Here is an 11,661-nt window from a genome sequence, read left to right on the forward strand (position 1 = left end):
GCTCCACCTTCTCTTGCTTTTGCTTCAATAGTTAAAACTACTCTTACGGATTGGCATTCTCGTTTAGGTCATCCGGCTTTACCAATTCTTCAGAAAGTTATTTCTCAGTTTGATTTACCCATTGCTTCTAATTTTTTGTTGGCTCAGCCATGTTCTGCTTGCTCAATTAATAAAATGCATAAGTTACCATTTTCCACTTCTACTTTACAGTCTCAACATCCTTTAGATATAGTTTTCTCTGATGTTTGGTCCTCTCCCATTATGTCCATTGATGGTTTTAAATATTATGTCTTTTTTGTAGATCATTTTACAAGATACACATGGCTGTACCCTTTAAAACAAAAGTCACAGGTCTATGAGGTATTCATCAAGTTCAAAAGCTTAGTAGAAAATCGATTTCAACATAAGCTTAGAACACTATACTCTGATAATGGGGGTGAATATATTGGCCTTGCTAAATTTCTTTCTTTGCATGGCATCTCACATATGATAAGTCCTCCACATACTCCTGAGCATAATGGTATTGCTGAGCGACATCATCGACATATTGTCGAAACAGGTTTGGCTCTAATGTCGCATGCCTCCATCCCAAAAGAGTATTGGACTTATGCTTTTGTTACAGCAGTATATCTCATAAATAGAATGCCTACGCAGAACTTAGTTTTTTTTACTCTTTTTCAAAAACTGCATGGTCATGCTCCGAACTTTCATAAATTGCGCATTTTTGGTTGTTTATGCTTTCTTTGGCTCAAACCCTATGCATCTCACAAGCTAGATGATAGGTCAAAACCTTGTGTTTTTCTTGGATATTCACTTACACAAAGTGCATACTTGTGTTTAGATAGAACTGAAAATCGCATATATACTTCTCGTCATGTGATTTTTCATGAATCTGTGTTTCCTTTTACTACTTCATCACAAATTATTTCTGAAGTAGAAAGTATTGATCTGCATACTGTCTCTTCTGCTCATGTCTTTGTTATTACTAAACCACCAGGCTTTGTTGATAAAGACAATCCCACAGCTGTGTGTAGACTCCGTAAAGCCATTTACGGACTCAAACAAGCTCCAAGGGCCTAGTATAATGAGCTTCGCAAATTCCTACTTCAATCAGGATTCAAAAATTCTCTTGCGGATGCTTCTCTTTTCATCTGCAACAGCAATGGTGTTATGCTCTATATGCTGGTATACGTCGACGATATCATCATCACCGGAAACAGCACCTCTCACATAAACCGGTTTATCGATTCCCTTTCTCATCGTTTTTCAATTAAAGATTTAGGAGACTTATCGTATTTCCTAGGCATTGAGCTTACTCGTTCATCTCATGGATTGCATTTATCTCAACATAGGTACATTGGTGATCTTCTCCAGAGAATGAATATGATGAATGCCAAGCCAATATCTACACTGATGTGCCAAACACCATACTCTCGTTGTCCTCGGGCATGCCACTTGATGTTCCCACACAGTATAGAACTGCGGTTGGGAGTTTGCAGTACCTCTCACTAACAAGACCAGACATTTTCTTCGCAGTCAACAAGCTCTCATAATTCATGCATCGTCCCACAACAGAACATTGGACAGCTATCAAAAGAGTCTTGTGATACCTTTCAGGAACCATGTCGCATGGTGTCTTCTTCCCTACAAAGACAAGTACAGCTTTACATGCCTTCACAGATGCATATTGGGCTGGGAATAGGGACGACTATACATCGACTGGAGCCTACATTGTCTATCTCGGAAGTCATCCTGTTGCATGGTCCTCAAAGAAACAAACCGGTGTTGCTCGTTCTTCTACGGAGGCAGAATATCAATCAGTTCCATCCACTGCCGCAGAGCTTTGTTGGATCACTTCCCTCATGACGAAGCTTGGCATTCCACCTCAACAAACACCAGTTATTTACTGTGACAACATGGGTGCCACATACTTAACAGCCAACCCGGTTTTCCATTCAAGAATGAAGCACTTAGCCCTCGACTACCACTTCGTACGACAACAGGTTCAAAACCGGACAGTTCGAGTCTCCCATGTTTCCACTCATGATCAACTAGCAGACGTGTTAACCAAACCTCTTTCAAGACCGCGTTTTGAAGGCTTCCTTATCAAGATTGGTCTTTCCTCCGGTGGTCCATCTTGAGGGGGTGTATTAGCTTATATAGAAAGTCTATACAAGTAGCCGTTAGTATCTCCTTGATTACTCTCTAATCATTATTGTATATTCTCTGTATATTACATTCCTTGTATTACTCTTTCTCTGTATATATAAACAGAGCACCAATACTCAATAATAATCATCCAATTACGTATCTCAATAATTAATATTTTAGAATGCTAGAAGTTATCAGTTTATCTACAGTTTGGTTGAATTAATTCAACTAGGTTATGGTTAGACTTGGTTAGGTTCAATATGCACACAGATAGATACGGAGAGGAGCATCTAATTAATTGAACCGCAGACGTGTTTAAAAAGAAAGAGAGAAAGATTACCATAAAAAGGGAGTTTCCAAAAGATGGTTCTGATGTGAAACAGAGCCCCATCCCTCTCCTTTTCCCTTTTCTCATGAAATATATTGGATGGTCCTCCTTCAATGTCCACCACCTACTACTCATCTTCTCTTTTTTCTTTAGTTAGTTTTCAATTTCAATTTCAGTTTCAGTTCCTATAATTTATAAATATTCATATCTATTTATATGCATGTATAGAGAATAAAAAGTGTGAGTTATATAGCTGTCGAGTATTTCCGTTTTGACAATTGGTAGATAATTTATCTGTTTTTTATATATGTATAAATATATTTCAGCTAAGAAAAACTTGTAAACTTCTGTGTTTCTGCAAGTGGGGTCTTAATACCTTCAAAAAATAGTCCTTCAAATGAAACTGATCATAAACCAAATTTGAAAGAGAGATGTATTTTTCAAAAACGACAATTATTAGAAAAGCAGAAAAAAAGCAGTTAAGTGATACTGAGATCAATAATAATATATAGTATCTCTTCAAGAACAATATCTCATTACCCACTTCTCCTTTGTGCTGATCTATCATAATCTTTAAACCCCAGGTACGGTTCTGAATATTATACAATTTATATAGAATAACTCTAATATACAAGATTTATATTCAGAGTTCTTTTCATTTTCATTTTCAATTCAATATCTGATCCTTTGTTACCTAGATTTGATATGTTTATTTATTATTGTTTACAAAGAGATTTGATCATTTTAACCCTAAACCTAAGTTTTGTACCCAAATCATATGATCTATCTTTTGGTTATTCTTGATCTGCAAAATGATTAATTTGATCATCAATCTTAATTATATTCTCTATAACAATCTTTTTTTTTATTAAGCTTTGCTCTGATCAATCTCTCTCCCTCTTATTATGTTATTTTATTCATCTGGTGATATCACAGAATCAATGGAGGAAGGTGGGAGTAGTCACGACGCAGAGAGTAACAAGAAGCTAGTAAGAGGGAAGATAGAGATAAAGAGGATAGAGAACACAACAAGTCGTCAAGTAACTTTCTGTAAACGACGCAATGGTCTTCTTAAGAAAGCTTATGAGCTTTCTGTCTTGTGTGATGCTGAAGTTGCCCTCGTCATCTTCTCGACTCGTGGCCGTCTCTATGAGTACGCCAACAACAGGTACGCTTCTCCTGCACCTTCTTGATCTTTGCTTTCTTGGTTTATTACTACTACAAGAAAATCTTAGTTAAATGTATGGAGAAGTGACTTGTCGAGTCAAGATTAGGGTTTTTGTTAATTTACAATCCTGGGTTTTTTTCCCATGCCAAAAAACAAAATCCTGGGTTTTCTTGTTTTCCTAAATTAAATATCTCTCTAGAGCTACCATAACTATGTGTGTGTGTGTGTTTGTGTAAGCAAATAATGAAGAAGGAAGAAAGCTGTCTTGTCTTCTCAACTTCTAGTTAGCCTTCTCGTTAGCCTTTTTTGGTGTCACTCTTTTTCTGCAAATCATTGAAACCTGATGCATGCCAGCTTCTCCATGAAATTTCTTTACTCAAATTAATACTAGGGTTTAATCAGTAAACAAGTTGGGTACTTTCTTGACACGAAATAGCATGTATATTATATAAATATGCAAGACTTATGTAACCCTCTGTCTAGTGTAACTTGGGACAGAGCCTAATGATCAGTTGTCACTAGCTAGGGATCCCTATAATTATTTAATCTAGCCCCCCAAAGGCAAATGAAAACTGAAAATTTCATATTCTTGAGTTGGTCTTGAGAAATATAATATGTGGCTGAAATAAAATTGTCCTGGTATGCAAGTTCAGAATTTCAACTCTCTTTCTAAAAAACTGTATATATATAATATGTAACCGATTGTTTACATTTATTTTTAACTTTACCAAAGATGTAGTTAGAGAGGATTATGTATAACAATATAAATGCAGTTTTTAGGTTTCTAATCTAAAATGAGTTGCTACAATCTATATATATTTGATCTAGAAATGGGATTTGTAATAAGGTTTAACATATAATAATGGGATTTCTTAATTTCTCTTCACAAGTCGCATATATCTTTTTGTCTCATATATACATCTTTTGTTACAGTAGTTGACGAAGAACTTCAAATTAAACAATAAACACACATGACTTTAATTTGTCTAACATTGAAATCACTCATCGTCTGTTGAAAAAATAATATTGATATTAATACATAAGCCATTGCTGAATGTATACATATGTAGTCCTTGGATATATTAATGAGAGGGAGATAACTCGGAGAAGTGTCAGAACTCGAAATTGTACGGGCCAATGAGAAGCTCTGGCATTCTGAGCTCCATTTATTTGTTATTATCTCTAAAAAAATTACTGATCCTTTAAGCATATTGTGATGAAATTGAATCATATAATATGCATGGACGTTGTTGTGTACTCCTCCTAATTACCAATTTGAAATCATACTACTAGTGTAATACTTAATTACTTATATCCTTACTTTTTATTTTGTCTCAACGTCAACTATTTCATTAACCGATAAATTAGTACAAAGTATTTGACCACACCAATTTGACCACACATGCAACAATGCATCTTAGTAACACACTGGAACACTCACTAGGTGATTTCTTACTCGGAACCAGCGCAACCTGAGTACATTGCTGCATTTTTCACACTTATATCCTTACTTTAGTTAACTGCATTAGCAGCCATTTATTATTTGATGTAAATTACCTTGGAAAAATATGATACTTCAGCCTGACATAATATGTTTGATTGAAATTCTCTTCATCATCCTGGCAATCAGAGACTGGTCCAAACTTCAAAGCCACACATTCCTTTCTTGTCGATTTTAAGGTTTTTGGCCGGGAAAATAAACTTTCAAAAACCCTAATCAAAGTACAGTACTTACTATGTTTAAGAGTATGTTTATTAAATTAAATCTAATAGGTTCTCCAACTTTTTAGCGTGAAGGGTACAATTGAAAGATACAAGAAAGCTTGTTCCGATGCCGTTAACCCTCCTTCTGTCACCGAAGCTAATACTCAGGTACCGTTCTTTAGTTCTTTTATTCCCCCTCTCTTTTTCTTTTTCTCATCTTTTTTTTATGATGACCAATTAACGTTACAAAAAAAATTAAAAAAATTTGGATGGGTTCATGAAACGTTTTGGTGTTTGTATGCATGGAACTCTGAAGTACTATCAGCAAGAAGCCTCTAAGCTTCGGAGGCAGATTCGTGACATTCAAAATTCTAACAGGTAAATAAGACGGTCTTTTGGTTTGATCACTACTTCTCTATTATTGATGTTGTTTTGATTATTTAATGTTGTGAAATGAAAGGCATATAGTTGGGGAATCACTTGGTTCCTTGAACTTCAAGGAACTCAAAAACCTCGAAGGACGTCTTGAAAAAGGAATCAACCGTGTCCGATCCAAGAAGGTACTTACCCTAACGTCTCTTTGTCTCTCTATAACTTATATAGTTTTCTTACTCTTATAATGAAAATCTCGCAGAATGAGCTGTTAATGGCAGAGATAGAGTATATGCAGAAGAGGGTAAGTAACGTTTCTTCCATATCTTGCACCGTCTTTTTAGGTTTTTGAGTTTCCTATAAATCGTGTAGGAAATGGAGTTGCAACACGATAACATGTACCTGCGAGCTAAGGTTAGTCTAAATCTCTCTTCTTTACATCATCGCCTACCCGAGAAGATAACGTGTGTAACAAACCAAACTTTGATGTTCGGTCTTTGCAGATATCACAAGGTGCGAGATTGAATCCGGAGCAGCAGGATTCGAGTGTAATACAAGGAACAGCGGTTTACGAACCCGGTCTATCTTCCCATGACCAGTCACAGCATTATAACCGGAACTATATTCCGGTTAACCTTCTTGAACCGAATCTACATTTCTCCGGTCAAGACCAACCTCCTCTTCAACTTGTCTAAGTTTTAAACATGAAAAAAAACACTTGTTTCTTCCCCTCAAAACGGTTGTTCAGAGAAAGACACTAAGAGTAACTTCTTCTCATGCATAGTTTTTTAGGTTCCAATAATAATAACATAAATAAATCAAGTGTTACAAAGATACAAACTTACAAACATCTATCTTCTGATGTGTAGCTATAACTAAACAAAATACATTATACTATTTGAGATCACAAAAAAAACTACATTTTTTTTTAATTATAGAGGGGTATACTGGCCCCACAGAATAAACTAGATATTCATAAAGTCTAGTTTAATGTCCTTATTCTATATTACTCTTTAGTATATATGGACATGAGAGAACTATGAGCAGAGGCTGAAGGCTAAACCTACTTCCCTCTGTTCTCTCATACAGCTCCTAGTATTGCCTTTTATCGCCCGTTTCTTTTTTCATCAGTTCATGATTTTACATTTTCTAACCAAGATGTTGGAAGAGTTAACGTATCTATACCAGAGAGATCGCACCACAGGGTTGCTAATCTCTAGCCACGGTTTAGCTGGACCGCTGAAATGTAAAACCGCAGCAGATTTCAGAATCTCTTCAGGGGACTTAAAGGATCGAGATCCTAGTCCAGCTACGTGCCATGATGGGTCAAGAGACTGTGTGAGTCCTTTGAAAGCAAGTAGGGTTGGTGGTAAAGCTCCTGGTTGCCATAACTGTAGTCCAGAGCTAACACTCTGTAATCAAATCAAGATTTGTGTAACCAAGTTGAAGTGCAGATACCATGAAGAGAAATGAGATTGATGTACATATATATATATACTCACGAGTCTTAACCATGAGGAGTAAGCTTCTGTGATATTGGTTTGTCTCCAAGCTTTGAGATCAAAGACATTCATACCAGAAAGCCAAGCGCAGTCATCTTGACGTAAGTTTGATGAGATGAGAGGATGCGAGAAGTTGAAATAGTCTTTGTTTTTTCTTCCAGGGCAACAGTTATTTCCGCACCATGAATCAAAAACTGCACCAACAACGTTACCGTTGAGATCCGTTTCCCATAAAGACGAAAGGTCACGTTGTACTACTACATCATCATCCAACAACACTATCTTGTTGAGCTCTGGAAAAAGCTGTGCGGTCCAAAAAGAAAAGAGAACAGATCAGGTTTTTTTTTTTTAACTCAGAGAAGAGTTGAGTGGACGAAAAAAAGACTTTACCATGGGAATGTAGATGCGAAGATGATTCAAAAGAGCAAGGCAGCTAGGGTTTAGAGCTTGCAAGGACTGCTCATGAGTACCCTCGACGAAACTATAATCAGAGTCCTTCAAATTCTGATAATGACGTCTCCAGATCATGCGGTGAATCTCCAGCATCTCTTTGACCCTGACATTCACTTCCTGAGGCCAGTCATACTGATGAAGACCCTTTACTTCCACAACGGGTGACGAAGCAGAGTTGATAGCAAACCAAGCGTGCATAGGGGTATAGGTCTTCTTATCTGTAACGATGTGAAAGACGAACTTGTCTGGATCCACAGCGTTTTGTACAGTGGAAGATATGACGACAGAGGCAGCCAGAACATTGTCGGTCAAGATGACGACATGGTGAAAAGATGGGTCGGTCAGACGAGAAACGGATTCAGGTGGAGGCAAACGCGCTCGAGCCATTGCGTTGACAGAGTACTCTTCCGTTAACCTGAGGGAAAGGCAATGGAGGCTTTTGGGAATGCCGTGGGAAGCTAAATGCCAGTACACTAACTCGTGATGCTTCGCTGATTGGACTTTACGTTCCATCCGCAACAGCTGAAATTTGAAAAGAACAAAATGTCACATGCTCAGGATCAACTCCAACAAAAAAACCTTTAATCATCCACTAGGTTAACGTACAACAACAACCGTCATCTAACCCATGATTTTTTTTTTTTTTTTGAGATAGTTGATATAGTAAATATAATCTTACTATTTACCGAAGCTGACACTACTAGAGTATTGGTCAGAAACTTTTTTAAAGAGTGAAGCTAGAAAGAGACTTACTAGCTTCTTAGTCACGGAAGCAAACGCCTTTATATCACGGCGTTTTAACGTCATCTCCTTGACAAGTTCATCAAATGACTCCAATGAGCCCTTCTTTCCTATCCCATTACCGTCCTGACCTGTCTCTTCCACTAGCGCTCGTGTCAACTCTTCGCTAATTTTCTGAAAGAGGCACATAACACGCATTTGTCATACAATGAGTTGTTTGCTAACCAAAAAGCTGCCATAAGTGTCTTTACATCAACTCATGACACAAAACAACAAAAGGGAAACAGTGCATTTGATCCGAAAGAAAGCCTTTTCAAGTCATCTATTGGAATTATCCGTCTGTCTCGTTTCTCTTTGTTCCTATTTGTTGCTACGTATAAAGGAAAAAGAAACCAAGTGGCTATTGATTTTCTCGTGGCAGCTTAATCTGCCACGTCACATGTTAGCAAACTGAGTGGAAAGTTGAAACTCCTGCATATATCCAAGTGATGTCTTACTACGTTGGTTTTGGCATCTATAGCAATCCAATTAAAGTCTACGAATATATTTGTTCCCTTCGCTAAAACTAATTAGCTCACTCAGTGAAGCTTCTAATTAGACAATCTCTAGGGCATGCTATGTTCTAACTTTTAATCAAGTAAGAAAGGTAAATAGATGACAAGAAACCACTTTGTGGGCTCGTTTCCGACAATCACACATGTTGATATCAGACCAGAGTTTATTCAACGGCATTAAATAAAAAATGAATCTGTCAAAATCATTCTATATTTACCAAGATAAAAAGAGGAAAAATCTAACAAGTGTCTGTTTCAATCAAAGTAAAAAATCATACGAGAAAAAGTCATTGCATGGACAAGAAAATGGAGCAAATCACCATTCACCCTAAGACTATTATTACTTTCATCTCAGACAATGACATGAAATGATCACGTATCCACAAGGTAAGAAGGCTCACTATACGACACCAGCAACACTAACGTAATACAGCTGGAAATTACTTTTTCCCCCACACAAATCATATTTTTTATTTTTTTTTCTCTTTAGTAGCAGCACTATGGCAAGTGCTGAATTTGTTCCCCCCCCCCATCATAAACGTTAATGATTAAAAAGCTTACTAAACCGAAATAATCACATGAAAAATATCTTAACGTATACGATATACTTGTATAACATTTGCCGACATAAAAATTTACAATGAAGATCATGTAGTATTTAATAGTGGAGAGTAATACAAAAAGCTTACCAGAGATGTGTCGCCCCCACTGAAAAGTCTCAGTCCCATGCAATCTGAGGATACACAGAGTCAAAAGAAGAAAAAAGAGTAATAGTATTAAATTTACAAATCATACGAAAAATTAATACATGAACAAGAATCACAAGCACATGGTATTCAATACGAAGATATATTAATGATATAATCCAAATCAAAGGCAAACATTTATTAAATTCACACTTTGCAGCAACAAATTCACCATGACAAGATATTGTACTAAATATTTGCCAAATCCATTGACATTAAAATTAGTCTGGAAGTTGAAAATAATTAATTAAGGTGACCATTTTTAATTCACATCTTCTCAATTTTTTTAAAAAAAATTATGGCGGTTTTCACTTTAATTTATTTTCTAAAATATATAAATATTATTTGAAATGATAATCCCCAATATAAATATATAGTAATACTATTTTATGTTTAACTATAGGTGAATGTTATTTTTCTTTAATTTCGAGTTTTCGATTAAATCAAAATGTAATAGTAATCTTCTTTTTTTTTGGGCAAATGTAATAGTAATCTTTATTTGAAAGAATGAGAAGGAAGTATAGTACCAAGTGGAGAATCGCAACCGGAGGCGGATTCGAGGACGAGAAACGCGAACCAAACGAAAACAAAGGGCAGTACGATCGCTAGCACCAGCAGCAACAGTAACAACGTCCGACCAGAGAATCTCCGCGCCGCCGCGCATCCTCCGCCTCCTTTCCCGTTACCTCCGCCGGGATTCGATATGGTAACCTTCTTAATCCCAGTAGCCGATATGTAAAACTTCATCTCTTCTCACTGTCTCTCCACTTCCATCAAGTCCAAAACAGTTAACACACCACGACTCTCTGTTTTCCAGATCTCCGACACTGAAAACAAAACTTTACTAAACAACCTAAAACCTACGAGGGATCCGGATGAAGAAGCTTGAAGATGGAAGACAGACGGGAATCCAGAATTTGGATAAACAATCGATGGATGGACTGACGAGACTCGACGAAGAGCGAAAGCGAGAGAGGGACTAGGGTGTTGATCTTGTAGTACGATGGGAATAAAAACAACATTCAAAAATGATTTTCTGAAGAAGCAAGCCAAGGGGACGACACATGTATATATTTTCACCAATATTATTCCATCATAATAGATTTATTCTTTATAATATTTTGAAAAGGAATAATATAAAATATAAAAAGCCAAAACCAAAGCCGCGTTCAATTCAGCGGGAATTTATCCCATATATATAAATGTCTGTGTAGATATAATAATATAAAATGTTTTTTTTTGGTTTAAAAATATAAAATATTTTGATTTTCTGTATTAGCTTTGATTTAATTGAAAACTGCTTGACCATTTATATTTTATAATTTTTAATGATTGGTTGAACTAATTAATTTATATTTTTAATAATAGTTTTCGAAGAAAATTTTATTATTTATGCTGCTTTTAAATAAAATATCATAAATTATAAAAGATAATATATAATATATACTAATTTATATACAGTTTCAGGGTAGAAATAAAAATAATTAAGTAGTAATAGTTTACTGACAAAAATTAATTTAAGATCAGACAAAAGCTCAATTTAATATTTAACTTTCGGTAGAAATTAAACTAAGATAATTGAACATGAATAAAATGTGTGTTTATTTGTTGAAATAAAACACGACTGAACCGCTAAAACAAATACTAACTTTTTATATTTCTTTGAATTAGATTAATAGTTGGTACTTATTTTCGAAAAATAAATATTAGTTCAACCAGTGGCGAAGGCAGGTTATAGGGCGTGGGAGCATGTGCACCTTCAATTATATTAAAATTTTAAATTTTGTATGTAAAACATCAAAAAATGGTAGTTTATATGGTAAAAATAGTAGCTTATATGGTAAAAAGTAGCTTGTGCATTCTCACTTTCCAAGGTTCAATCTTTTTTATATGCAATTTTATTATTTCATCACCGTAATGCACCCATTGTTTAAATTGTCTA

General features: G+C 35.7%; 2 protein-coding genes across 2 annotated transcripts; one reads left to right on the top strand and one right to left on the bottom strand.

Annotated features, from left to right (window-relative positions):
- The first annotated feature begins 2,628 nt into the window (after positions 1–2,628).
- LOC106300753 (agamous-like MADS-box protein AGL1) lies at positions 2,629–6,545 on the top strand. The gene is made up of 8 exons (XM_013736959.1): positions 2,629–3,063; positions 3,416–3,647; positions 5,438–5,519; positions 5,668–5,729; positions 5,812–5,911; positions 5,986–6,027; positions 6,096–6,137; positions 6,227–6,545. The coding sequence occupies exons 2-8, from the start codon at positions 3,421–3,423 to the stop codon at positions 6,416–6,418; spliced, it is 747 nt and encodes a 248-aa protein (XP_013592413.1). The 5' UTR covers positions 2,629–3,063; positions 3,416–3,420; the 3' UTR covers positions 6,419–6,545.
- A 159-nt stretch (positions 6,546–6,704) lies between these two features.
- Positions 6,705–10,819, bottom strand: LOC106300752 (probable galacturonosyltransferase 15). The gene is made up of 6 exons (XM_013736958.1): positions 10,247–10,819; positions 9,663–9,706; positions 8,432–8,593; positions 7,616–8,200; positions 7,226–7,528; positions 6,705–7,135 (listed from the first exon to the last, which is right to left on the bottom strand). Exons 1-6 carry the CDS (start codon positions 10,464–10,466, stop codon positions 6,851–6,853), a joined length of 1,599 nt encoding a protein of 532 aa, XP_013592412.1. The 5' UTR covers positions 10,467–10,819; the 3' UTR covers positions 6,705–6,850.
- Between the last annotated feature and the right edge of the window lie 842 nt (positions 10,820–11,661).

This window comes from Brassica oleracea, chromosome C6 (assembly GCF_000695525.1).
Source record: "Brassica oleracea var. oleracea cultivar TO1000 chromosome C6, BOL, whole genome shotgun sequence".
NCBI classification, from domain to species: Eukaryota; Viridiplantae; Streptophyta; class Magnoliopsida; order Brassicales; family Brassicaceae; genus Brassica; species Brassica oleracea.